This window comes from Equus asinus, chromosome 4 (genome assembly GCF_041296235.1).
Source record: "Equus asinus isolate D_3611 breed Donkey chromosome 4, EquAss-T2T_v2, whole genome shotgun sequence".
In the NCBI taxonomy this organism is placed as follows: domain Eukaryota; kingdom Metazoa; phylum Chordata; class Mammalia; order Perissodactyla; family Equidae; genus Equus; species Equus asinus.
The window spans coordinates 20,178,597-20,206,424 of record NC_091793.1 but is presented as its reverse complement, the minus strand read 5'-3'; the positions used below and the strand labels follow the sequence as shown (position 1 = coordinate 20,206,424).

The following is a 27,828-nucleotide window of genomic DNA, read 5'->3' as shown; positions in this document are numbered from 1 at the left end:
CAGTGGCTTGGACCTTCCCGTACCCGACGGGAGTGGGGAGCGGAGGGAGCGAGGGGAGCTGAGGGACCGAGCCGGGGCCCGGCCTGAGGGGCCCAGCGCTGCTCGCGCCCCCTCACCCGCCACCGGCAACGACTACTGTGAGGTGACAGAGCCGGGACGGGCAGGGTCCGCGCGGAAGAGGGGGCGGGGGCGGAGACGCACTCTCACGCATGTGCGTGCTGTCCTGTCGGGAGGCGAGGGGCGGGGCTTCGCAGGAGGGGGCGGGGCTTTGCCGACGGGGTGTTGTTAGAGTCGAGTGTAGAAAGCGGGTTGTGGAAGTGGGCGTGTCAGCTTGACCGGAAAAGTGCGCACTAAGCGTGATGACGTACGGAGCGCTGATTGGGAGCGAGATCTGGCGCCCGCGCGTGCGCGGCGCCCAGCGTTCTGTCCGTGATCGACTTTTTGCCCCCAAGGTAGGCGGGAAGAGCCGGGTATTGTGTTGCTCGCTGACCGGGTCCGGGCTGATGCTGTTTCGCCCCCTCAGTCTTGCGCGTCACCCAGAAGGGTGCGGACCCTAGGGTTAGAGATAGCCTCTGGTCCCCCTTCCTCCTGGAAGAGGCCGCACCCGGCCTTGGAGGTCCGCCTGCTTGTGAGACCCCACTAGGCATGGCTGGCTGAGGAGTTGGGGGAGATTTTTGGGCGGGATGAGTACAAGTGGGTCCCCTAGAGGACGGAGTACCCTGGACCGGGAATCCCTCAAGTCTAGATAGTGATGGGGGCGAGACTGGACCTCCAGGTCTTGCTACCCCAGCCCAGCGATCAGAGAGGCCACCTTGGGACACCATCGGCCCTGAAGCTTCCTTAAGGGATAGCTAAGGGGAGGCTGCTACTGGAATGATCCGTATGCTCATTTACCTCTGCGTCTCAATTACTGAGAGGTCGCGAGCTCTCATCCACATTCCCCACGAATAACCTCGAGACCTGAGGACAGATCTCAAAGAAGCCTAGGAGTCGATATTTTTTAGGTTTAAACTTGCTTGTTGCTGATCTTAACTTTCTTTCGCCTAGAGAGCAGTAACCAACATGTCAGGGTGGGAGTCTTACTACAAAAACGAAGGCGATGAAGAGGAAGAAGAACAAGAGGAGGGCCTTGAAGCAGGTGGTAAGTGACTTCAACGTGCATTGTTCTGTGTGGAAGACTTTCCCTGCCTATCTCGGCTGGGTGAGCTTTGCTGTCTAATGGTCTACACTTCTCTTCCCAGAGAATCTCAAATACTTGACTCTTTTTGAACTTTGCAGAGCAACCCTAGGCTCTTTTATTCAGATCCTATTCTAGTGCTTGGGACATTCCTAGCCTTAAACTTTTGTTGGGCACTGGTAGATTGACATCTCTTGACCTCCAATAGATGACTTTGAACATTGATCCCTCGCCGTCTAAGACTCAGGTAAGACCCTTCCTCACCCAGGAAAGTAGTTTTTCTCATTCTAGGACCTCAGTATAAAAATGCCCTTACCTTCCATAACTGCAGCGACCAAAGAGTAAACATTAGCAACACAGTTACAAGAGTCATTCCCTCACCATAGCCTCCAGGTTTGGGAGTATGTGTTCAGGCAACAGAGTAACACATGGGACAAAAGAAGATAAAGGGTACATGTAACCTATGTGCTGGTTAATCTCAGTCCTGGATAGAAATTTTTAAATTGTTTTTATTAAAAGTGAGAAACATAGGAAATATAAAAAATAAAAGAGAAAATTTACTGTAATCTATGTAATCTACCACCCTAAGACAACCACTACCAGCTTTTTAGCATTTTGCATATTTCCTTCATATAGCTTTCATTCTGTGTATTTCCTAACAACATGTCTTTCTTTGTATCTGATTTTTTGTGTAATTGTAATCATAGTGCATATACATTTTTCCATTTTAATTTACACCAGTCTTCTTCCAAAAAGAATTTTAAATATATAACCATAATTTGTGTTCTGCTTTTTTCTTATTGCATTATAGATGTATCATCCCATGTAACTACATATATATAGTATTTATAACTCATTTTTTATTTACTTTTTTGGCACCTGAGCTAATATCTGTGGCCAGTCTTTTTTTTTTCTTTCTTCTCCCCAAAGTCCCCCAGTACATGTTGTGTATTCTAGTTGTAGGTCCTTCTGGTTGGGCTATCTGGGACGCCACCTCAGCATGGCTTGATGAGTGATTTCATGTCCACGCCCAGGATCCGAACTGGTGAAACCCTGAATTGCCAAAGCAGAGCATGCAAGCTTAACACTTGGCCCCTTATAACTTATTTTAAATGTACTATAATTTATTCAGTCTACCTGCTGTTGGATATTTTAATTATTTTCAAGTTCTTCCTTTAATAAACAACACTTTGGAAAATTTTGCATAAGGGTTTTTCCATATCTTCTTTTCTTCTTCTTTTTTTTTTTTGCTGAGGAAGATTCACCCTGAGGTAACATCTGTGCCCATCTTCTTCTATTTTTTTATATGGGTTGCCACCACAGCATGGCTGCTGGTGAGAGTTGTAGGTCCATGTCTGGGAACTGAACCTGGGCTGCCAAAGTGGAGCATGCCAAATTTAACCACTAGGCCACGGACCTGGCCCTTCCATATCTTATTTTCCTAAGGTAGATTGCTAAGAGGTAGAATTCACTGGGTCAAAGTAGAATTTTTGTCTAAGGTTCTTGACACATATTGCCATATTGTTTTATAAAAGATGAGTAATTAAATTTATCATATTAAGACGCAGCAGTGTCAAAAAGGGAGACAATCAGACATTATATGCCGTTTTATGAAAAACTCAACATCACCTATGATGTAATCATGCCAGAAGAAGGAAAAAGAGAACCCAAATCTGATGAAGCCTCTCTAGGTCTTTAGTAGGAAAGACAAGGACTATGCTAATCTACACCAAGAGAATGCAGTCAGCAAAATCTAGAAAGTGGAAAACTGTACATGACACAACATCCTGGTTCCTCAACAAATAAATTATGAGAGACAAAAGATGGAGGGCGTATCTATAGATTAAGAGACTTTAAAAACGTTTTTTCTTTTTTCTTTTTTTTTTTTAAAGATTTTATTTTTTCCTTTTTCTCCCCAAAGCCCCCCGGTATATAGTTGTACATTCTTAGTTGTGGGTCCTTCTAGTTGTGGTATGTGGGATGCCACCTCAGTGTGGCTTGATGAGTGGTGCCATGTCCGCGCCCAGGATTCGAACCGACGAAACACTGGGCTGCCTGCAGCAGAGCGCGTGAACTTAACCACTCGGCCACGGGGCCAGCCCCACATTTTTTCTTTTTTAAGGAAAAACGTGTTCAGGAATGTTCACTTGAATGATAAAACTGTAAAGAAATATAAGGAAGTAGTTAGTAAAAGTCAGGATAGTGGTTCTCTGGGGAGAAAGGTGGATGTTGTGGTTGGGAGGGGACATGGAGAGTGCTTCTGGGGTGACTGGCTAGATTCAATTTCCTGATGTGGGTGTTCACCTCATAATAACTCATCAGGTTGTACTTTTCCTTAATGAGCTTTTCTCTATTTCTATAAATAAACAGGATAAATAAACCCAAGGGCAAACATTTCCTTCCATTTTTTTCCCCATAGGAGAACATAAATATTCAGGAAGAGATAGTTTGATTTTTTTGGTTGATGCTTCTAAGGCCATGTTTGAATCTCAAGATGAAGATGAATTGACTCCTTTTGATATGAGCATCCAGGTAAGACTACCTATTTTTTTAACTTAAAAAAGAAAAGAGAGAAAAAGTATTAACACCACTTTAAAAAATAGGGACTCTTTGAAAAATTTGTTTGTGAATGATATATGGTGGCTCGCCTCCCAGAATGACTGACTACCCATACTTGCAGCTGAAAAAGAGCAGCAGCGTTGGAGAACAGGCTCATTTTATTCTGGGTTTGAACTTTGGACCCGAGGAATACATTGTTCCCATCTTCTGCGTTAGCCCTACTGGTAGAAGTGGGCTTCTCCTTCTGCTGAGATGGGAGTGTAAAGGAAGTTCCAGCAAGTGTGGTGTAGAAACGAGTCCTCTTGTAAGTGAGATTTGAAAGTTGAGCATAACTTGTGGTTGAAAAAGATTATTACAATAAAAAGACAACCTAATTTAAAACTGGGCAAAGGACTTGAATGTACATTTCTCTAAAGATAGACAAATGGCCAATGAACACATGAAAAGATGCTCAACATCTTTAGTCATTAGAGAAGTGCAAATCAAAGCCACAGTGACGTATCATACCCACTAGGATGGCTATAATTAATAAAAAGGAAAATGAGAAGTATTGGTGAGGCCAGCCCCGTGGCCAAGTGGTTAAGTTCACGTGCTCCGCTTTGCCAGCCCAGGGTTTCACCAGTTCAGATCCTGGGCCTGGACGTAGCACTGCTCATCAGGTCATGTGCCAATCTTTACAAAAAAAAAAAAAAAGTATTGGCAAGGATGTGGAGAAATTGGAACCCTCATACATTGCTGGTGGGCATGTTAAATGGATCATCTGCTGTGGAAAACATTCTGGCAGTTCTTCAAAGAGTTAATCACAGAGTTAACATATGACCCAGCAGTTCCCCTCTTAGGTGTATATACCTAATAGAATCAGGACAGGTACTCAATTCCTGATTCTGCCACTTATGAAACTGTGTAATGGTGAAAGAGTTGCTGAACCTCTTGCTATCTGTTTCTTCACCTGTAAAATAGAATTATAGTACCTACCTCATCAAATTGTGAGGATTAAATATTTTTGTTTTTTAAATTGAGGTGTAATTCACATAACATAAAATTAACCATTTTAAAGTGTACAATTCAGTGTTATTTAGTACATTCACAGTGTTGTGCAACCAACACCTCTGTGTCATTCCAAAACGTTTTGAATGAATAAACCTAATATTTATACATATAGTGGAATATTACTCAGCCATGAAAAGGAATGAAGTACTGCTACAAGGTGATTGAAGCTTGAAAACATTATATATATTAAGTGACGGCTAAACAAAAGGTCGCATATTGTATGATTACATTCATATGAAATACCCAGAATAGATAATCCCTAGAGAATGCAGACTGGTGGTTACCAGGGGCAGGTGGGGGAGGGAGGAATAGGGAGCAACTGTTTATGGGTTTGGGGTTTGCTTTTGGGGTGATGAAAATGTTGTGGAACTAGATAGAAGTAGTGATTGCACACCATTGTGAAAGTACTAAATACCACTTTATTGCTCATTTAAAATGGTTATTTTGTTTTTTTGTTATGTGAATTTCACCTCAGTTAAAAAGATTACTATTTTGTGTGCTTCACAGAGAACAGTTTCTAAAGATTTATTATATATCTCACGTCTCATATTTTTAGAGTTCATAACGGAACAGAAACTTCTCATGTCCTAATTTGCATACAAACAGTTCTTGCAGTTGGCAAATCAGAATATCTTGCATCTAAAAAGAGAGTTACAAAAACAATCTTGACTTTAAAGCAGTGTTTTTCAAACTTTGGGCCTGCCCGGTGGCGCAGCAGTTAAGTTCGCACGTTAGTTTCTGTGGCCCTAGGTTTGCCGGTTCGGATCCCGGGTGTGGACCTATGCACCGCTTGTGAAGCCATGCTGTGGCTGGTGTCCGCACATGAAAAAAAAAAATGTAGAGGCAGACGGGCATGGCTGTTAGCTCAGGGCCAGGCTTCCTCAGCAAAACAAAGAGGATTGGCAGCAGATGTTAGCTCAGGGCTAATCTTCCTCAAAAAAAGAAAAAAAAAAATCAAACTTTAACCTACATCAGAATCACCTGCAGGGCTTGCTAACCTAGATTACAGGGCCTGACCCCACAGTCAGAATTTCTGATTCTGTAGGTGTAGAGCTGTGACCAAGAATTTGCATTTCCGGCAAGTTCCCAGGTGATGCTGATGTTGCTGGTTTGGAGCTCAGTCTTGAAGGAGCACTGCTTTAGCCCTTTTTTGGGTCATGGTCCTTTTTGAGGAGGTGATGAAAGCTGTGTACCCTCTCCCCAAAAAGATACACTCACAGTTCTACATGTAATTTCAAAGGGGTTCTGGAGCTCTTGATGCCTCAAGATTCCAGAAGAAAATGTTGTATTTTATAGCAAATAAATGCGACATTCACAAATGAGCATAGTGTATTTTTGATACCCAATGAAGAAACGTTATCTAAAATTCTATTTTTAGTTTTGTTTTTTAAATTCTTAGAACCTAAAAGGAGCTCTCGCCAGATTTTTGTAAAAGTTTGTAGACTGCTCAAAGAGTAATTAAAATATTTATAGAAATGACTACTTGCCATGCAGATTATTGTCAATGACATACTATAAATTCTGCATTTAAGGAGAGAACTGCTGTGGAGGAAGGCTGGTTAGTCTCAAGCAGGACATGGAGGGGGTCACTGTGCTTGCTTTTATTCCTCGGCCTTGCAGATTCAGAAACTTAATTTTGTCAGTGCTCCCAGAATTAAATAGGCCACCAGAACACACCAACTCTTGTGAGATGCTGATTTACCAGGTGCTAACATTAGTGTCAATGGGTAGGTAGACCCTTTCTGGGATACTCATATCTTTAATTGTGTAATTAAGCAATTTTATTTCAAAAGATGGTGTTAGTTGTTATAGACTCATTTTCACCTTACAAATACTTATTGTTAGCTTAAACCTTTTATATATGTAATTATTTTGTATATGTAAGTTCTGTTTCTTGGTATCAAGCTACTTGAGGAAAGATCAACTGGCTTGTACAAACTCAGCCAATTATGTGAGTGACATCAGTGGGACTCAAATCCAGGTTTTCTGGTCCCAATATTAGGCTTTCTTTCCTCCTATAGCAGTTTCCTCCCTGAAAATATACATGATGTTAATTCTCTGATTTCTTATGGGAGGGATTGCTTATATTTCTATTATATACTTACTACACTCTGCTTTTTGTTATGGCTTAGTATACATACTCATCACTCTTGCTGATTTGTGAGTTTCCTGAAGGTAATGCTCGTGTCTTATGCTAGTGCCATGTACAAATTCAGCAAATATATATTGAGCACCTACCATGTGCCAGGCACTTACAGAGCTTAAATTTAGTGGTAAGTAGTTAAATATTAATTGAATTTTTATTTTTATTTTTTTAGTGTATCCAGAGTGTGTACACCAATAAGATCATAAGCAGTGATCAAGATCTCCTGGCAGTGGTGTTCTATGGTACCGAGAAGGACAAAAATTCAGTGAATTTCAAAAATATTTATGTCTTACAGGAGTTGGATAATCCAGGTCAGTAGTATTTTGAGATCACCTTTTCCCTTATATGAGAAGATCACTACCCTGAACAAAGAGGGATGATGACATCTTGACTAAGAGTATTCTTTCCTGCATTGAACTGGGCCTTCTTAGCAGGGTGTGGACTTTTGCTTTATGAGTTAAGTAGCTCTGGGGTGAGAAAAGGACGCTCGGTCCTTCTGTTAGCCTCGTAAAGGGGGCCACTGAGCCTGCTCTGTTTTTTCTGCCAATTTGATTCCCTGTCTCTGATCAGGTGCTAAACGAGTGCTGGAGCTTGACCGGTTTAAGGGGCAGCAGGGGAAAAAACATTTCCAAGATCTGCTTGGCCATGGATCTGACTACTCACTAAGTGAAGTGCTGTGGGTCTGTGCCAACCTCTTTAGCAATGTCCAGTTCAAGATGAGCCATAAGAGGATCATGCTGTTCACCAATGAAGATGACCCCCACAGCAGTGACAGTGCCAAAGCCAGCAGAGCCAGGACCAAGGCTGGGGATCTCCGTGACACAGGTTGGCATTTTCCATGTTCTTTTATTTATTTATTTATTTATTTATTTATTTTGAGGAAGATTAGCCCTGAGCTAACATCTGCTGCCAGTCCTCCTCTTTTTGCTGAGGAAGACTGGCCCTGAGCTAACATCCGTGCCCATCTTCCTCTACTTTATACGTGGGACGCCTACCACAGCATGGCTTGCCAAGCGGTGCTGTGTCTGCACCCAGGATCCAAAGCGGAAGGTGTGAACTTAACTGCTGTGCCACTGGGCCAGCCCCTTCCCTGTTCTTTTAAATTGGCACTTAATTTTATTGCTTCTTTACAGTTGACCACGTCAAACATTGCTTTTCACCATTCAGGGAAAACTGAAAGAATAAAGTGAAGCCGGGGGAGACACCTATGTAACTTTCCCAGTGGAGATAGCCAGGCCATTAGCAGTCTAGAGGACTCTCCCAGAATGAGCTTTTCTTGACTTTAATGCTACCATGAATGGTGGTTATTTGAATAAGTTGTCTGAAGTCATTATAGCAGCTGATTCCCTTAGTCACTTTCACTAAGTCCTGAAAATGTTAATAGTCAGTCTAGTTCTTTGGGAGCTTTTAAAAGCATGTTTGATCTTAGCTGAAAAAATTCTCACTTGCTGAAAATTGTTTGTTTCCCCTCACTTTTATCTGTCCTTGCCCCAGGTATCTTCCTTGACTTGATGCATCTGAAGAAGCCTGGGGGCTTTGACATATCCTTGTTCTACCGAGACATTATCAGCGTAGCAGAGGATGAGGACCTAGGGGTTCACTTTGAGGAATCGAGGAAGCTAGAAGACCTGCTGAGGAAGGTTCGTGCCAAGGAGACCAAGAAGCGCGTGCTCTGCAGGTGTGCACTGAGCCTGGGCCAGCTGCCCACACGTCCCCCACTTAGTCCTCAGCAGTGCGTTGCTTTGACCTCCCTGTCTACTTAACTCGGCGCTGTGCCTCACTGTGTTCCTCTGAAAAATTTGCTTCATTTCAGGATGGTGCAAGCGATTTGCTTCTCTTTCTCTGGAAAGAGCTGGTATGCTATTTCTCCAAAGGAACACAGCTCTCTACTTCCTCGGGGTCAACAGTTGTGGCCTCACAGTAGCCTCAGTTGCTCTCACTAGGATGATGTCTGCTTTCTTCTCCTCTGTAAATTGAGACTGACGATAGCATCTGGTATAGAGCACAAACTCGATAAATGTTAGTTGTCGTCCTTGTCAAAATTGGTATTCTGATTTCTTATCAACTTGAAACCAACAGGAACCAGATTGTTAGCTTATCTTCTTTTAGAGAGCTTTGACGTTAGAATCGTAAGGGATCCTCAGTGTTTCTTCCTAAAAGAGCATCTGGCTTTTGCTTTAGACCAGTTTCCTCAATATAGGGGAATATGACCATTAGTAGTTTTGAGCAGTTTTCAGGAAATTACTGATAATTCTACTAGAAGAACCCATGAAATTATTTTAAGAAAACCATGAGCCAGCTCATGGCTACAGTTGTAGTTTTGTCATTGCTCTCCTTTTCCCCCTGGGAACTATTTCTCTTTCCTCAAACAAGCACCCTGTCACCTCTTCCCCCTTCCTGAAACAATAGAATGTTGTTACTACTACAATGTGGAAATCTATTAAACATTTTGATGGGGATGGCAGCGAGGATAAAATAGTGGTTAAATGTAGGTCCTAGAGTCAGATTGGCTTAGATTCTTGTCCTGGCCCCTTTGCTGTGTTACCTGGGGCAAGGCATGTAACTTCTCTGAGCCTCAGTAAAATGGGAGCAAAAGTGGTACCTCCTTATAGGACTGCTGTGATGATTAAGTGAGATAACTTAGGGATAGTGCTTGGCACATAGTAATTACTGAGAAATGTTAGCTATTCTTATTATTTAGTGGAAAAGTCATTTTAGGACACTTCATATAAATAATAATAATTTGGAGCTGTTTGAGAATTAATAATGCCTTAGGGCTAAGGCCTAGAAAATTATTACACTTATTCTTGCTATAATCAAATAATAGAATTATTTTTATTGCATGGTTATTGTGTGCCAGTCACTGTCCCAAGTTCTTTGTTAACATATTAATTAAGTCACTTAATCTTTATGACAACCCTTTAAGGTAGATTGAAACCTATCTATTTGTAACATTTGTTAACCTTAAGACATTTCAGATGAAATTAAACATATTAAGCAACTTGTTTTCACTGTGGGCTTCCACATTTTCCTTTCCAAGGTATGACATAAATCATATGACATTAAACTGTAATTTTATCTTAACTTAGAGTTGTGACATTTTCAGGGTTGGAAGGTACCTTGGTATATAAATGTGAAAATTTATGACACAGTGGGGGGAGTAATGGATTTATTTTGGGTTAGGCATAGAACCAAGGTCACTTGAAGCCAGAGTGGACCACATTTACCAGTGCTTCTTCCAAGGAGATTAAAATTTAGAGGGCATAACAGGTTTTTTTTTTTTTTTTGAGGAAGATTAACCCTGAGCTAACTGCTGCCAATCCCCCTCTTTTTTGCTGAGGAAGACTGGCCCTGAGCGAACATCCATACCCATCTTCCTCTGCTTTATATGTGGGATGCCTGCCACAGCATGGCTTGCCAAGCAGTGCCATGTCTGCACCCGGGATCCCAACCGGCAAACCCTGGGCCGCTGAAGTGGATCGTGCACACTTAACCACTGCACCACTGGGCCGGCCTTGACATAACAGTTTTTAAGAATTACTTTTGAGATTGTGCAGTTTTTTAACTGGTTCCATTTATTGTTAGCTCTCCTTCAGCAGCCTTTAGACAGCCAAATTTAACACCTAGGAAGCCACTGAATGGTTGGTGGCGTTAGTAATGCCAGTGTGTTATGAACACTCACCTGTGAGCCACATCATGCATTTCCAAGTTGATCTGGAGGCATATTAATTGCTTGCTCCAGGAACCAAAATTTCTAGTTAAGGCTTTGCCTAAAACCAATGTTCTTTTCACTATGTGAACCAGTATAGTTTTGAACTAGCTAAAACTTGTTTAAACATGTTCTCTTCTTTAAAATAAATACTTGGGGCCGGCCCCATGGCCAAGTGGTTAGGTTTGCATGCTCTGCTTTGGCAGCCCAGGGTTTCGCTGGTTTGGATCCTGGGCATAGACATGGCACCACTCGTCAGGCCATGCTGAGGTGGCGTCCTACATGCCACAACTAGAAGGACCCACAACTAAAAATACACAACTATGTACCAGGGGGCTTTGCGAGAAAAAAGAAAAATAAAATATTTTTTCAAAAAATAAAATACTGCTAAACATTCCACAGGATTGGCTATTAATTTGAGACCTTTCTTCTATATGATAAAGGTAGGTAAAGCTATGAATTTCCCTCTGAGCACTGTTTTAGTTGCATCCTATACCTTTTGATATGTTATGTTTCCACTTTTACTCAGTTCAAAATAATTTTAAATTTCCCTTGTGATTTCTTCTTTGACCTGGATATTTAGAAGTGTATTATTTAATTTCCAAATATTTGAGGTTTTCCCAGGTTACTTTCTGTTGTGGATCTCTAACTTAGTTCCATTTTGGTTAAAGAAGGTACTTGGTATGATTTCAGTCTTTGTAGATGTATTTAGACTTGTTTTGTGGCTCAGTATATGGTTTATCTTAGAGAATGTTCCACTTGTGCTTGAAAAGAATGTGTAACATAGGTTATGTTTGAGTTCTGCTTTTTTTCATAATATCATATTGTAAATGTTGTTGCACATTGTCATTATTACAAAACACATTTTCAAGACATCCTATTGCTGCTTAAGATGTTGGTATAAATACTCTGGAGCAGTATGTCATAATGGAAAAGTACGTGAGCTTTGAATTAGACATACCTGAGTTTGAACCCTAGTTTTTATTAGTTGTCTATCCTTGAGCAAGTTAAAGAACATCGCGGAGACTCAATGTTTTCATCTGTAAAAAGGACAATAATAAGGTTCTTGGGTGTCAAGCAACAGAAACTGACTCTTGACTAGTTTCAGCATGTTCAAACAAAATCCTGAATAGAGGGTGTAGTGTAAGAATCAGGGTGGCTCCAAGAATCTAGATAGTAAGAACTAATGACAGTGTCTTTGGGGTGTCCCTTGGAGCAGCTCCTCCAGCTATATCCTTATTTGGTCACTGCTTAAGACCCTGACTCGCGAGAGAGAAGGTCTGATGGCCTGACCCTGGGTCAAGTATGCCCACCACTTGGCCAGCACTTTGATTAACAGTCCTCAAAAACTGCAGTGTGGGAAGGGTGGTTCCCAAAGAGAAATTGGAGTTTCATTGTTAAAAGAAGGGGAAAAGGATACTAGACAAGCAGAAATAAGGGATAATCAATACAGTACTCAGAGGGTTGTTATGACAATTACATGAAAGAGTAGCTGTAAAGAGATTGGTATAGTGCTGCGCTCAATAAAAGCAATCATTATTATTATTCTTATTACAGTACGTTATCATTATTTTAAGCAGTTAAAAATATATTCCGAAACTAATTTTTGTGGTATAGACTCTGAGATGATATTATAGCAAACTCTATTGTATTAAAATTGTGTTATATTGTAAGAGCTAGGTTAGTATTATGGAGAGAATAAAACTGATTAAGCCTTGGATGCCATGAAGGAATTTTAGATAGGAAAGTATAATCCTTCAGTCTGTGCTTTTATTTTTCTCTCCTTCAGGTTGAAGTTTAAGCTCAACAAGGATATAGCATTCACTGTCGGCATTTATAATATGGTCCAGAAGGCTCACAAACCTCCTCCAATAAAGCTTTATCGGGAAACAAATGAACCAGTGAAAACCAAGACCCGGACATTTAGCGTAAATACAGGCAGTTTGCTTCTGCCTAGTGACACCAAGAGGTCTCAGGTAGGCCTGCCTTCTCACTGAATTTTGTCCTACTGAAGAGTTAATGGGGAGAGGAGACACTGATCAGCCTAACCAGTTAAATAACTTTCACATGCACATCTTTCTAGCCAAGCTGTTAAAACACAAAATCATGGGGCCAGCTGGTGGCATACTGGTTAAGTTTGTGCACTCAGCTTCAGTGGCCTGGGGTTTGCCAGTTAGCATCCCGGGCGTGGACCTCACACCACTTGTCAAGCGACCCTCTGGCGGTATCCCACATAAAATGGAGGAAGATTGGCACGGATGTTAGCTCAGCAACAATCTTCTTCAAGCAAAAAGAGGAAGATTGGCAACAGATGTTAGCTCAGGGCCAATCGTCCTCACAAAAAGCACAACTCCAAAGTCATTCCTCTTTGGAACTGTGGCATCTAGATCAGTGACGCCTTGAGAGCTAGAAGGTTAGAGTCAGTGTTTGAAAGAGATGTCAGTGACTTCAGCCCCTAAGCACTCAGCACCTGTTGCTCTGGGTCTAACCATCTAATTCTTTGCTTGGGTACAGGAACAAAAAATGCTTTATGGTTAACTAGGGAGATGAGGAGCAAGGGACAGTGTGTTAGGTGTGAAGTGCACTCCTTTTTTTAGGGAGAGAATTTTTTTTTGCCACACTAGCCAAATTCTTCCTATGCTTTGAAATGATAAAACATATGTCTTAATCTGTAAGACAGACTTAGAATGCAGAACATTTATCTTTCTTCATCCTCTCGCTTTTGTTCAATCTGTAGAAGGATTTGATATCTAAAATTAAAACCAAATGAGTCATCTCTCCTTTTTAATTATGCAAAATGTGGGAAAGAATCTGAGGTTTTGCATAAGTTCAGGACCTAGAAGGATCAACTAAATGACTAAAATTAAGTATCATTTTGATTCAACCCAAGAGATGTCTTTTGGAGCACAGATTTCAAGCCAGAGTGTTCTGCTCTACTTTCTGAAGGAGAAGACAACAAGAAATTGCCTCTTCCATTTTGGAAGTAACTAGTTTTCCATTTTGGTTTATTCATAGGCAGTAGCTCTTCGGGTCACTGAGTTTCCTGATCCAGTGTGCCCATAAAAAACTTGAAGGGCTCTGTTTTTGTTCATAAAACTCAAATTTGACTCTGTTACTAATCACATATCTAGGATCAAGATGCAAACAGTAAAGTTTGGAAGTGTTTGTGTGTGTGTGTGTGTGTGTATGTATGTGTTTATCTGCCTCCCACTCTAACTGAGACCTAGCACAGAATCTGACATGGGTCCTCTCAATAAATAGGTGTGGTTTGAACACCCTTTGTGTGTTGGGGATGACACTGAGAGTTCAGTACGTGTTAAATGAGGGAAGGAATAAATGCTTGCAGAGCATGGCCTTTAGCACCAAAGAGATCTGCGTTGTGTAACCTGGAACAAGTTACTGACCACTGAGCTTCAGTTTACTTACCTGTGAAACAGAGTTTTTAACAGCGACTGCCTAGGATTGTTAGAGCAGATAATTTGGATGACAACGTAAAGTTCCTCACCAACACTCAGTAAATGGTAATTCCCTGTGGTAGGAGGAAGATGTCCCTGGTGAGGCATCTTCCTGCTCCTTAGAAGAAAGCTGATTTTAAGTTGCTAGTGTCGTGTGGTAACCATTTTGCATCTCGATGTAGCCTCTTTATGTGGCTCTCATTCCCCTCCGTTAGACCTATGGGAGCCGTCAGATTGTACTAGAGAAAGAGGAAACGGAAGCGCTAAAGCGGTTTGATGAACCAGGTTTGCTTCTCATCGGTTTCAAGCCCTTGCTAATGCTGAAGCAGCACCATTACCTGAGGCCCTCCCTGTTCGTGTACCCCGAGGAATCTCTGGTCAATGGTAAGTGGCACAGACCAAGGAGAAATGAAGGAGTAACACAGAAGGCGGCTACTGAGCAGCATTTTCTGAATGGGTGCTGCTTGCAAACTGTATTTCATGCTCAAATTTCGTGTATTTTATGCTCAAATAAATTTTGGAAAGGTGGGACTAAACGAAGTTAAAGAGATCTTTTTAAGATCCATAATACACTGATAGGCATTGCAAATATCCAAGAGGGCATATGGAATTAACATTTTTAAAACTTACTTCCTATAGAATTCTTTCTCTGAGGCATCAGATAGTTTGGGGGGAAAAAAACACCTAGCATCTTCCCTAATGTTGGCAATTAAAGATGATATGAACTCGTCCATTGTGTTTATTTGTGCCGTCCGGACCTGTATTCCTCTGAGCTGTAGCTGATCAGCACCCCTGGATTTGACCCGATTGGTTTTCATTAGCAGCTGGGGCTTATGTCATTGGCTAATGTCAGTGAAAGTGAACTGATATTAATAATTCACTTTGCTAAATGGAGTATTTGAGGCGTCCAAACCTCTTATTCCTTTCCTTTCTCTTCATTTCTATCCCTCTGCTGCCTCCACTTTCCCTTCAGCTGTGGGTCCGTCACCTCTTGCCTATTGAAGTATCAGAAGCCCTTTTAAGAAAATGGAAGAGAAATTGTAGGTTTATGACATGCACTAAGAGGGTAGAAAGGAGGAGACACCTTTAGGGTGTAGACCACTGGGACATTTGTTTTCCAGGGAGCTCAACCCTCTTCATTGCTCTTCTCACCAAGTGTCTGGAGAAAGAGGTCATGGCAGTGTGCAGATACACTCCCCGCAAAAACATCCCCCCTTATTTTGTGGCCTTGATACCACAAGAAGAGGAGCTGGATGACCAGAAAATTCAGGTGACTCCCCCAGGTATGTGGAAGAGAGATTTTCAGTGTCTCTGAACCTTGCTCAGGCTTTGGAATCATACTCATGGGATCCCAACTTAGACATGCTGAACCAGAGTTTCTAGGAATGGGGGCTGGGAAATGTGTATTTTTAGGGTTTCCTAGGTGAATTTGATGCACAGTCAGGTAAGGCTGCCAGATTCGGTTGTACAGTGCACAGCGTGCACAAGGCATGTCCAAGGCTGCTCTGCAGCCAGGGTTGAGAAGTGACTGCATGGGGATATTTGCAGGTTACTGACACAAGGTCGTGGGGTCTCACTGCTGACACCTGGCTTTACTCAAAGCCATTGTTTGGCACCCTTGTAATGTTTAATGTTTGATTTATCTCCTGTATACACCAAGGCAGTGAATATAGTGGAAGGACCATGGGTTTCAAAGTCACACTTGGTTTTATCTTATATGTCTGAAAGTTTACTTTCTTTTGTTTCAGGCCTATCTCTGTCACTTGTTAGGGGGCCAACTTGGGCAAATAATTCAGCCTTTCTATTATTTATATTCCTTATCTGCAAAGATGAGAATTCTGCAACAATTTTCTCTTAGTGTTGTTTCACATTTGAAATAAGTTAATAAACATGGAAGTGCTTGCACGAAGGACCCAACGGATGGTAGTCTTCTTTCTTTAACAAGGCTAATAAAAATTAACTTTATGAAGTAATTCTTTGAACATCCTATATTTCTAAGCCTGGTCATCAGAATGCTGGAGAATAGCTTTTGTATGTCAGTTATTAAGTTACTGTCTCTTAGCTCCAAATTCATCCTTTATGCTCAGTGCAGATGAGGCTGAGATTCTCCCAACCCAATTTCTCCTTTGCCAGCCAGCTCTCGGTGAGGCTCTGTTAATAGCGGTGTTAGAGGGAGACATTAGGGCAGGGGGGAGCCAAAGGACTTGCTCCTTCCTCTTGCTCAGTGCTGTCGGCATTGCCAGCAAGGACCCTTCACCTGGCAGCAGCAGTTGGTTCCAGTCTCTAGATTTTTCAGTCTTTCTAGAACCAGCCAGTAAATGGAACAAGGTCCCTTACTTCTTCCCTTTTAGCATGTGGTACAGGGTGGGGGAACACAGGGGAGAGGTTGAAGCTCAGAGGAGGACCCCATGGAGCTGAGACTTAACCCTCCAGGGAGGGGGCACTCTCCAGCTGGCTATGGGTGTGTCAGATGGTTGGAGGCTGGAACCAACTGCTGCTGCCAGCTTAAGGGCCCTGGCTGGGGCAACACTGACGGAGACAGGAAGTACATGGGAAGGAGCACTCCTGCCTTCAGGTCTCCCTCTGGAGACTCTAGGGGGAGTCTGTTAGGCAGATGCTAATATGTACCAGCTGGTAAAGGAGAGAGAGGGTTTGCAGGGTTCCAGCCCCAGCATCACAGGACATAAAAGGTGAATTTGGGGTTGAGAGACAAACAACAACTCAATAACTGAAACCTTTCGTTAAGTCTCAAAAAACTTATCTCCCTTCTTCAGGCTTCCACCTTGTCTTCTTGCCCTATGCTGATGATAAACGGAAGGTGCCCTTTACTGAAAAAGTCATGGCAAACCCAGAGCAGGTAGACAAGATGAAGGCTATTGTTCAGAAGCTCCGCTTCAAATACAGGTAAATAGTGGGTCAGTTGCAGGCTTTCTTCTGGAACTGCCTCCTGAGTTGAGAGTCTTATGGAAATTCAAGTTAGGTAAGCATAGACCAAGAGAATGTGATTTTACTCTTTTCAGTTAACCGATGGATTATTACTTTTTAAAAGCTATAAGGGAATGGAAGATACTATATTGAAGACTCTGGAATTGTGCTAAATGCTTACAGCTGGTTGACCTGTTGTGTTATGCTTAGAAAGCCAGATTAGTTAGTTGAGCAAGTTCAAAAAAAGCAGCAGTAAGGAGAAGATTCTTACTTGGCCTTTTGCTTGATACTTTGTGGTTACACAGTGAGTAAACATAAGTAAATCCAACGTAAATTGTTACGGAATTAAAAGAATGATTACATAATTCAAGTGATTCCCTCTCACATGCAAAGAGACTCTCTCTCAGGACCTATGTAACCGTGACACCAAACATAAATCTTTTCAATTCCATCTTTTGTCTCTAAGCTACTTCCCTATCTCTGCCTACCTCTGGGCAAAGTATGTAATACCTTCCCCCTCCGAATGTCACCTCTGGTGGTCCTTTGTTAGGCAAATGAAAGCATTATTAAGATTCTGCCATGTGCTAGGCACTGTTCTAGATCTGGTCCCAGCATTATCTCATTTATTCTTCGTAGGAACCCTAAAAGCTAGGTTTTATGCCCATTTTATTTATTTATTTATTTAAGATTGGCACCTGAGCTAACAACTGTTGCCAATCTTCTTTTTTTTTCTTTCCTGCTTTTTTCTCCCCAAATCCCCCCAGTACATAGTTGTATATTTTGGTTGTGAGTCCTTCTAGTTGTGGCATGTGGGACGCCACCTCAGCATGGCCTGATGAGCGGTGCCATGTCCACACCCAGGATCCGAACCAGTGAAACCCTGGGCCGCCAAAGCAGAGCATGTGAACTTAACCACTTGGCCACGGGGCCGGCCCTTATGCCCATTTTGCAGATGAAGAAACTGAGGCGTAAAGGAGTGCGGCAGCTTGCCTAGACTCACCCAGCTGGAAAGAGCTATTTCTGACTTGAGATTCTTTCTCTTTTTACTGTCATGCTGCTACTGAGTATGGGAAGAAAGAAGACCCAGGTTCATTGTCTCCCCATCCTCACCATCCCTCCTTGGTCTTTTTTCTATATGTCCATGGCCCTGCCTCCTCCATTTCTGTCTCTGCCCACAGCTTCCAGTAACAGGCAGGTGGGCAGGTATCGTTTGCATTTAAATTAGCTTTTGGATCTCTAGCATCAGATAATAAATTGAAAATTGGACTGAAAAAAAAAGGGGGGGCTGCTGGCTCTGTGGCTGAGTGGTTAAGTTCGCGCGCTCCGCTGCAGGCAGCCCAGTGTTTCATTGGTTCGAATCCTGGGTGCGGACATGGCACTGCTCATCTAACCACGCTGAGGCAGCGTCCCACATGCCACAACTAGAAGGACCCACAACAAAGAATATACAACTATGTACCGGGGGGCTTTGGGGAGAAAAAGGAAAAAATAAAATCTGAAAAAAAAAGAGGAAAATTGGAGAGAGAGAAGTTGATTCCATAGACAAAATTCCCAACTGTTCTGTTTGGGGTATTTTTCTCACCTGACCTTGGACCTGTGCTAGGGTTTATTTAATTTTACTATTTTATTTTTGAAATGTTTAAAGTTTTATCTTTTAATTTATTTGTGTTATTGTTTTAATAGAAGTGACAGCTTTGAGAACCCGGTGCTGCAGCAGCACTTCAAGAACCTGGAGGCCCTGGCTTTGGATTTGATGGAGCCCGAACAAGCAGTCGACCTGACCCGTAAGCAGGCTGGGACTGAGTTGGGAGGAAGATCTTTTCATGGGAGGCTTTCTTTTCAGTTTCACTTTGGACCAGTAATGTGCATGCACCCTCTAAATACTTAACCTTGTCATCCCGACTGTGTCTGTTTGGGAGATTTTCTAGACCAGCTTAGACTACCTGGGAATGGATTTGGCTGGTTCTACAGAGAGAGGAGGAGAAAGTGGCAGGCTTCTGAGACCTGCTTCTGAACTAGGCCACCCCATGACTACATATTGGTAAAAACTGAAAAAATAGAGGGCTTGCCCTGTGGCTGAGTGGTTAAGTTCATGCAGTCCGCTTCAGTGGCCCAGGGTTCACTGGTTTGGATCCTGGGCGTGGACATACGCACTGCTCATCAAGCCGTGCTGTGGCAGCATCCCATATAGAAAAACTAGAATGACTCACAACTAGGATATACCACTATGTACTGGGGCTTTGGGGAGGGAAAAAAGAGGAAGATTGGCAACAGATGTTAGCTCAGGGCCAGTCTTCCTCACCAAAAATAAATAAACAAATAAAAATTAAAAAACAATCTGTAACATTTATTGAGTGCTTACTGTGTGCTAGGCACTGTTGTCCTATGTGTTGACTCATTTTCTCCTCATAATTATGAAGTAGGCACTGTTACTACTAGAAGGAAGTGATTTGCCTAAGGCACTGGGGAGTAAGTGGTGGATCTAGGTTTAGAATCCAATGAGTCTGGCCCAGAGCCCTTGCTCTGAATGACTGCTTACTGCCTCTCCATCAGACTACATACTCTGTCCTGAGAAAATCCACCTCATGTTCCCCAGTATCGGGGCGATCTGTTCACCTCCTGGGGTGAGGTTGTCTGAGCTCGCTGCTAGTCCCTTTCTTGATTGTGATTCTCATGCATTTCATAAGAGGACATGTGAAGTTTAGTGATGTAAGTAAATACCCACCAGGAAACGGACTGGATTTAATGGAGACTCTTGACAGATGTTGACAAGATCAGAACAATTAGTTTGGCCTGCTTAGCTTCCAAGTAATTAAAGACTTCTTTTATACTAGACAAAATTGCCCCAGCATTAAAAGCATCAGAGTTATTGGACCCGTGTTATGGTGGTGACTGTTAGCTGGATCTGGCGGAAGAGGAACCCGTGAGTTCAGCAGCCCATATCTTCCTTTATGGCCTTGAGGCAAATCAGGAATTACCTGATCTCTAGCAAGATGGCGAAGGACACAGGCTTTGGAAACAACTGGTACAGATTTGAATTAACAAGCTCTGCCGATTGTTAAATTGAGTTGCCTTGGAAATGCTGTTGACCGTCCATATCTGAGGGCGCGGAACTTGCGTTTACGGAGGGCAGACTAAGGAATTGGAGCATCCGTGGATTTTGGTATCCACAGGGCGTCCTGGAACCAATCTCCCTCGGATACTGAGGGATGACTCTATTGCTTAATCTAAGACTCGGTTAACTTATTGGTAAAATAGAGATAATGATACTGTTCTTACAAGGTGTAATATAGGCCTTGACACAGGAAGTGCTCAGAACACTTTCTCCCTTATTCCACAGCACTCTCCCTACTTCCTCTCCAGAGCCTCAACCTCTTGCATTCTGTCTTCCAGCCCAGTAATTTTACTGAAGGCTCTGTTTTCTCTTTCCATTTCTATTTTCAAAATAGTTTTGGCTGCTGTGGTATGACTCAGGTTCCTATCCTTAGCCTTCTCTTCTCTCCTTTCTGTTGGTTGTCTTGTCCACTCCCACAGCCTCAAGTATCACCTCATGTCCATGACTCTCAAACCTGTATCTCCAGCCCAGTCCTTTCTTCTAGGCTCTGGCTGGAATTTCCAGCTGCCTGGTTGACATCTACTATAGGACTTGGATATCCTGCTCAAACATCTGACTGCTTGACATCCCTCACTTAGAATCAAACATGTGTCTGCTTCCCTCTGACACAGTGATTTGGTTTTCTTTTCATAAATAATTTATCGAAGACTCAAAATTTTTCTCTCACTTTCTTCTTTTGGCTTTGTGACGCCATACTGTCTTGGTTTTCCTCCTATACCTATGGTGACCCTAAGACTCCTTTGCTGGAACTGCTTCCCTTTTTCTCCTCTAAACATGCGAGTGTGCTAGGTGATCTTGAGCCCTATCTTTATTTGTCATCTCACTTCTCCCTGGGTGGCCTCATCAGGCTATACCAGTGGTCCTAAGTGTGGTCCCTAGACCAGCAGCACTGGCATCACTTGGGCACTTGTCAGAAATGTACATTTTGAGCTTTACCCAAAGTTGGCTGAATTGAAATTCAGGTTGGGGCCCAGCAACCTGTGTTTTAACAAGCCTTCCAGGTGATTCTGAGACATGATTCTCTAATGCTTTGGTTTTCAACTTTGGCCATACAACAGAATCATCTGGGCTGCTTTAAAAATCTGCCTCTTCAGTCCTCACCCCAGACCAATTAAATCCGAATCCCTGGGGGTTGGATTTGGGCATCAGTACTTTTTAAAAGCCTCCAGGTGGTTCCTAGGCTGAGAACCAAAGCTCCAGCAGAGACTGTAGCGCGGAACACTGGGCTTCTGACACAGTGGGAGCACAGTGCGGCTGCGACATTATGCCGTCTTCCAGGTACACCAGAGGGCAGGAGCTCCCCTCAGTACTTTGCAAGTGTGGTCATAGGAGGACGTGATGAGACACTCATCTCATCACCCTTGCCCTTGATGTGACACAGTTCACATCAAAAGTGCTACAAACTATATAGTTGTAAGGTAACAAAAAAAGTAACAAAAATAGTAGTGTTCCCCAAAGCCTCCTTTTCCTGTTGTGTTTGTCTTGGGGAATGGTCCTGCCATCCCAACTGCTTATCTCCTCCCCCCTGCCCACCCCACCTCTCATATTTCATCAGTGAATCCTGTCATTCTATCACTTCTCCTGTTTATAGTCCCATCATCCCCACCCCCCCACTTCAGCCCCCTGTCTTACCCTCCTTCCATTCATACTCCACACAGCTGTCAGGGTGATCTTTCTAGAATGTGGATCTGATTACGTTGCTCTACTGCTCATAGCTCTTCTAAGTTCCCCCACTGTTCTTAGAATAAGGTCTCCCCCTAGGCCTTCCCCTGCTTGGAACAGTATCTGCCTGAGGAAGGACACTCAGCTTTCCAGACTCTGCTGCAGAAAGTCTTTCCTGACCCCTCCTCTGTTCCTGTGTGCCCTGTTAAGTCCCTTCTTTCATGGCACTGCCCAGCTCTACTGCGTTCATGTTTTTACCACCTCCTTCCCCCGACTAGACTGGAGCCCACTGAGGGCACGGACTCTCATTTGAATCCCCAGAATCTAGCCCAGTTCTCAGCTCTCCGCTTCGCAGCTCTTTGACCTCGGACAAGTTATTTAACCTCTCCACTTTCCTCCTCTGTGAGAGACAAATTTCCCTACCCAGAGGTTGTTAGAAGGGTTAAATAAAAATAATAGCTTTAAAGCATTTAGAAGAGGGCCTGGCTGTAGTAAGTGCTCATTAAATGCAATTGTTGGAAGCTACTTAGTAAATGTTAGAAAGACTTTATTGAATGTTGTCGTGGCCTCTTCCACACCCTCCCCCACCCCAGCAGTTAGGTGCCTTCTCTGGTCCCCAGAGAATTGGAGCTGGACAGGGAACCGGGGCTTGGGACTCACCTGGCCACTCTTCTTGTGTGTTGATTTTCCAGTGCCCAAGGTGGAGGCGATGGATAAAAGACTGGGCTTCCTTGTGGACGAGTTCAAGGAACTTGTCTACCCCCCAGATTACAGCCCGAAGGCAGAAGTTCCCGTGAGGAAACAAGGTGAGGAGCTGGGTGTGGACGGTCAGTGGGTTATTTTAAAAAGTTGCCTTTCTGATCCTATCACAGAGGATAATGTCCCTTCAGAAATTTCTATACAAACCTAGATATTTACACATATGAACAGACATATTTGAGCATAAATGGAATAGTATTCATGTTGTTTTCTAATTTATTTTGTTATTCACCTGTATATGGTGGACAGTTATTTATACCCACACTTACATGTCTACTTCATTAAAAAAATAAGGCTACATGGGGGCCAGCCTGGTGGCGCAGCAGTTAAGTTTGCACATTCTGCTTCTTGGTGGCCCGGGGTTCGCCAGTTCGGATCCCAGGTGCGGACATGGCACCACTTGGCAAAGCCATGCTGTGGTAGGCGTCCCACGTATAAAGTAGAGGAAGATGGGCACAGATGTAGCTCAGGGCCAGTCCTCCTCAGCAAAAAGAGGAGGGTTGGCAGTAGTTAGCTCAGGGCTCCTCTTCCTAAAAAAATAAGGCTACAGAGTACTCCATTGGGTAGATATACACAATTTATTCAACCAGACCTTTATTGATGGATATGCTGCAGTGAACATGAACCACCATTGTGTACTTGTGTGAGGAGATCCGTGGGATAAATTCTTAGCAGAGGAATTGCTGGGTCAAGCTGTAGACATTTAAAATTCTGATAAGAATTGCCAGGGGCTGGCCCGGTGGCACAGAGGTTAAGTGCGCACCTTCCACTTCGGTGGCCTGGGGTTCGCCGGTTCGGATCGCGGGTGTGGACATGGCACTGCTTGGCAAGCCATGCTGTGGTAGGCATCCCACATATAAAGTAGAGGAGGATGGGCACGATGTTAGCTCAGGGCCAGTCTTCCTCAGCAAAAAGAGGAGGATTGGCAGCAGTTAGCTCAGGGCTAATGTTCCTCAAAAAAAGAATTGCCAGTTTGCCTCTGGAAAAGTGGCAACGATTTATATGCTACCCAAGAAGGGATGGGTGTGTTTACCTATGCTCTCACTAATCCTCTCACTTTATATGTATTATTATTTTTTAATTTCCACAGAAAATAATAGAGGGAAAACTGTATCCCGTTTTGATTTGCAGTTCTCCAGTTATGAGTGAGATGTAGTTTCAGTGAACTTTTTCTTTTGTGAACTTCCGGTTATTGCCTTTCTCATTTTTGTATTGAATGGTCCTTTTTCCTTTCTTTTTTTTTTTTAAAGATTTTATTTTTCCCTTTTTCTCCCCAAAGCCCCCTGGTACACAGTTGTATATTTTCAGTTGTGGGTCCTTCTAGTTGTGGCATGTGGGACGCCGCCTCAGCGTGGCCTGATGAGTGGTGCCGTGTCTGCGCCCAGGATCTGAACTGTTGAAACCCTGGGTCACCCAAGCAGAGCGCTCGAACTTAACCACTTGGCCATGGGGCTGGCCCCTGAACGGTCCTTTTTCTTACCGCTGGAGCCAAAGTACTCTACCAGGAGTCAGATTTTTCAGGACAGCACATTGTGCATTCCTCACCATTTGGGAATAGTTCTTAGGATATATTCCTTTTGGCTGTTTTGGTCAAGTGAAGCCAAATTTGGGCCTTGCTTGCCTAAAAGACCTATGAGGAAGTGGAGCTGTGAGAGGTTAGGTTGGTGGTTATGGTACTTTCTCCCTTTTGCATCGGAATTGACTCCTCGGGCGGGCCCTGTCGCCGAGTGGTTAAGTTCACACGCTCTGCTTCGGCGGCCTGGGGTTTCGTTGTTTCGGATCCTGGGTGTGGACATGGCACTGCTCATCAGGCCATGCTGAGGTGGCGTCCCACATAGCACAACCAGAAGCACTCACAACTAGAATATACAACTGTGTACTGGGGGGCTTTGGGGAGAAGAAGAAAAGATTGGCAACAGTTGTTAGCTCAGGTGCCAATCTTTAAAAAAAGAAAAAAAAAAGAAGTGACTCCTCTAGTGCCCTGTGTGAACTGCCGCCACAGCTCTTCACATCTGTGCATGCCCTAGTGATTTACTTATTTATCTCGCTCAGCCTGTACATTCTTATCACCTAGCATGGTGCCTTGGTGTTTACATGTGCTCTGTAAAGGCTACTTTTTTTAAAGATTGGCACCTGAGCTAACACCTGTTACTGATCTTTTTTTTTCTTCTTCTTCTTCTCCCCAAAGCTCTCCAGTATATAGTTGTATATTCCAGTTGTAGGTCCTTCTGGCTCTGCTATGTGGGACACCGCCTCAGCATGGGTTGATGAGCAGTGCCATGTCCCCACCCAGGATGTGAACTGGTGAAGCCCTGGGCCTCCCAAGTGGAGCTGCAAACTTAATCACTTGGCCGGCCCCTGTAAAGGCTTTTTGAATAAAGGAAGGAAGGAATGACTTGCTCACCTAGAGCGAGCAACAGATTTGAGTAAACAGATGGCACTCACACTACTTAACTCCCTCCTAGGTGTGATACATTTTTTATTTTATGCTTAAATGAACCAGCCTTATCCAGACACCTATCTTGTCCATGGTGTTCTAGGTAGGCATCATAGCTTTATGGAAAATGGTTAACTGCAGCCCAGATCTTGTGAGGGCTCCCGTGCAGGGTAGCTGGGATGCCACTGGTAGCATTTCCAATCACTCTCTCCTGACCTTTTTCCCCAAATGATGAAGATTCTGGAAACAAAAGGCCCAAGGTGGAGGTATCTGAAGAGGAGCTGAAGGCCCATATCAGCAAGGGCACACTGGGTAAGTTCACTGTGCCCATGCTGAAGGAAGCCTGCAGGGAGTACGGGCTGAAGGGTGGGCTGAAGAAGCAGGAGCTGCTGGACACACTCACCAAGCACTTCCAGAAGAACTGACCAGAGACGATACAGCCAGCCACCCTTCCAAACTGTAGCCAGGCTGCCTGGTTTTCTTCTCATCAAGTTAAAAAATGTTTCTCCTGAGCCAGGAAGAGTCCGCCTGACAAAAGCCTAGGACTTTATGGTTCTGAGACTTTCTGTTGCCATGGAGACAGTGTAGCCCTCCCACTTTGCTGTGCCTTACTCTGCTGTTGGAATAAAGAGCCCTAACTTTGTACTGTATACTGTTCTTTAGTGTGAAGGAGAAACATGTCTGCCTTGCATCTAAAGATCACTTGCCATTGGCTGTTAACTTAATTCTCTCTCCCTCTGGGAGCCCATCACCACAATGAAAACAAAACAAATATCAGTGAGGGTAGGAGAGTCACAATTAAGGACAAGAGAACATGCTTCAGGAATCATAAGCAAGATTATATTCTCCCCATCCTCTGTCTTCTCACCTGTTTTCCTTTAAGTGTGTCATATTAAGATCTAAAGATCAGATTTCAGAAGCAATAAGAATGTAACATTTCTAATTCTGCTATCATTTGCTTCATGAGTAAATAGCAACCCCTGTCATGTTGTGTTCCTCTTAATGTGACATTCAGGTATGTGAAGATATAAACATTTTCTATTGCCCTGAGAATTTGGGTTCTAGTGTAAGTGAAATGAAGTGATTCCTCTTATTTTTCAGGGGAGCTGAAGGAAGTTCAAGAAGAGGAGAGGGGTCCTAGTATTAGGAGAAGGGGAAGGAGGAGGGGAGTATCTTTCTCTTTCTGTTCTTCCCTCCTCTATCCTCCGTGTCCCTTTCCTGCTCTTTCTGCTGCTACTGCTTTTGAAGAATTAGCCTGAGAGAAGGAAGGAAAGCATCTGGAAGGGTTTGGATCCTCCCAAGATTGCTTGAGATTCAGGGTTTATAGGTCCTCTGTCTTTCAGGACTAGAAGGGACATCTGATGAGGAATGTGTAGGAGGAATCAAATTACTCTTGTAGGAGATTTTCAGTTTTGGATTCTTTGCTTTGAGCTTTCTAAGTTTTTTATTTTTGCTTTTGTTTTTGTTTGGAAAGATGTTATATTCTTGTTTGGATTTCCTTCCTTGTCTGAGGGAGAGGGAAGATAATTCCCCAATTAGAAGAGATGCTTTTGAGGATACAGGAAGATGATGCAAGACCATTTAATATAGTAAGTGCTCATGCTTGTTGTTGGGAAATTAGGCCATCCCTCTTAAATGAAGCATGCTTGGAAACTGGATTCTAGAGGGAGTAATTAATACAGATCTTCCTCGATTTTCAATGGGGTTATGTCTCAAAAAACTCATCATAAGTTGAAAATATTCTAAGTAAAAAATGCATTTAATACACCTAAACTACCGAACATCATGGCTTAGCCTCGCCTACCTTCAATGTGCTCAGAACACTTATATGAGCCTGAAGTTGGGCAACATCATCTAACACAAAGCCCATTTTATAATAAAGTGTTGAGGGGCCCACCTGGTGGCTCAGTGGTTAGGTTCACACGTTCTGCTTTGCTGGCCGGGGGCTCACCGGTTTGGGTCCTGGCTGCAGACATGGCACCGCTTGGCAAGCCATGCTGTGGTAGACGTCCCACGTAGAAAGTGCAGGAAGATGGGCACGGATGTGAGCTCAGGGCCAGTCTTCCTCAGCAAAAAGAGGAGGATTGGCAGCAGATGTTAGCTCAGGGCTATTCTTCCTCAAAAAATAAAGTGTTGAATATCTCATGTGATTGACTACTGTACCGAAAGTGAAAAAAAGAATAGTTTTCTGGGTACAGAATGGTTTTAAGTGTATTGGTGGTTTACTCTCATGATCACGGGGCTAATTGGGAGCTACATCTTGCTGCCACTGCACAGCATCATGAGACAGTATGGTATTATAATGCGTATCACTCACCTGGGAAAAGATCAAAATTCGAAGTACAGCTTCTACTGAATGCATGTTGCTTTTGCACCATCTAAAGTAAAAAAATTGTAAGTTGAGGGCTGGTCTGGTGGCATAGCAGTTAAGTTCACATGCTCTACTAGGGTTTGCCGGTTTGGATCCCAGGCATGGACCTACACACTGCTTACCAAGCCATGCTGTGGCAGGCGGCCCACATATAAAATGGTGGAAGATGGGCACAGATGTTAGCTCAGGGCTAATCTTCCTCAAAAAAAAAATCATAAGTTGAACCATCCTAAGTCGGGGACATCTGTACTACAAAGACAGGTTAGAATCAGACTAAGTCTGCCAGTAGGACGGTAAGAATAAGTACCATTGCTGGCCCTATTGTTTTCAATCTTGGATTTCAGGGCTAGTAAGTTGGAGCCCTAGAGTGAGTTCTAGGCTTTTCTATGCACTCCTGAGTGCCCTTACCCAAGTCTAGGCTCCTTCCCCTCTCTTCTATTTACAAAATGCTGAGAATGAAAGA

General features: G+C 43.2%; 1 protein-coding gene across 7 annotated transcripts; it reads left to right on the top strand.

Annotated features, from left to right (window-relative positions):
• The first annotated feature begins 8 nt into the window (after positions 1-8).
• On the top strand, positions 9-25,637 carry XRCC6 (X-ray repair cross complementing 6). Of its 7 annotated transcripts, none has more exons than XM_070506809.1 (14): positions 381-452; positions 1,048-1,141; positions 1,279-1,424; positions 3,597-3,709; positions 7,105-7,243; positions 7,503-7,757; positions 8,427-8,610; positions 12,431-12,617; positions 14,312-14,480; positions 15,218-15,379; positions 16,871-17,000; positions 18,705-18,805; positions 22,491-22,604; positions 25,232-25,637. In XM_070506809.1, exons 4-14 carry the CDS (start codon positions 3,656-3,658, stop codon positions 25,417-25,419), a joined length of 1,683 nt encoding a protein of 560 aa, XP_070362910.1. In that variant the 5' UTR covers positions 381-452; positions 1,048-1,141; positions 1,279-1,424; positions 3,597-3,655; the 3' UTR covers positions 25,420-25,637. The 7 variants fall into 7 exon arrangements, with proteins under 7 accessions (XP_070362908.1, XP_014723931.2, XP_070362910.1 ...); XM_070506810.1 differs by having other exon boundaries at positions 450-544; XM_070506807.1 differs by lacking the exons at positions 381-452; positions 1,279-1,424 and adding an exon at positions 9-142.
• The last annotated feature ends 2,191 nt before the right edge of the window (positions 25,638-27,828 follow it).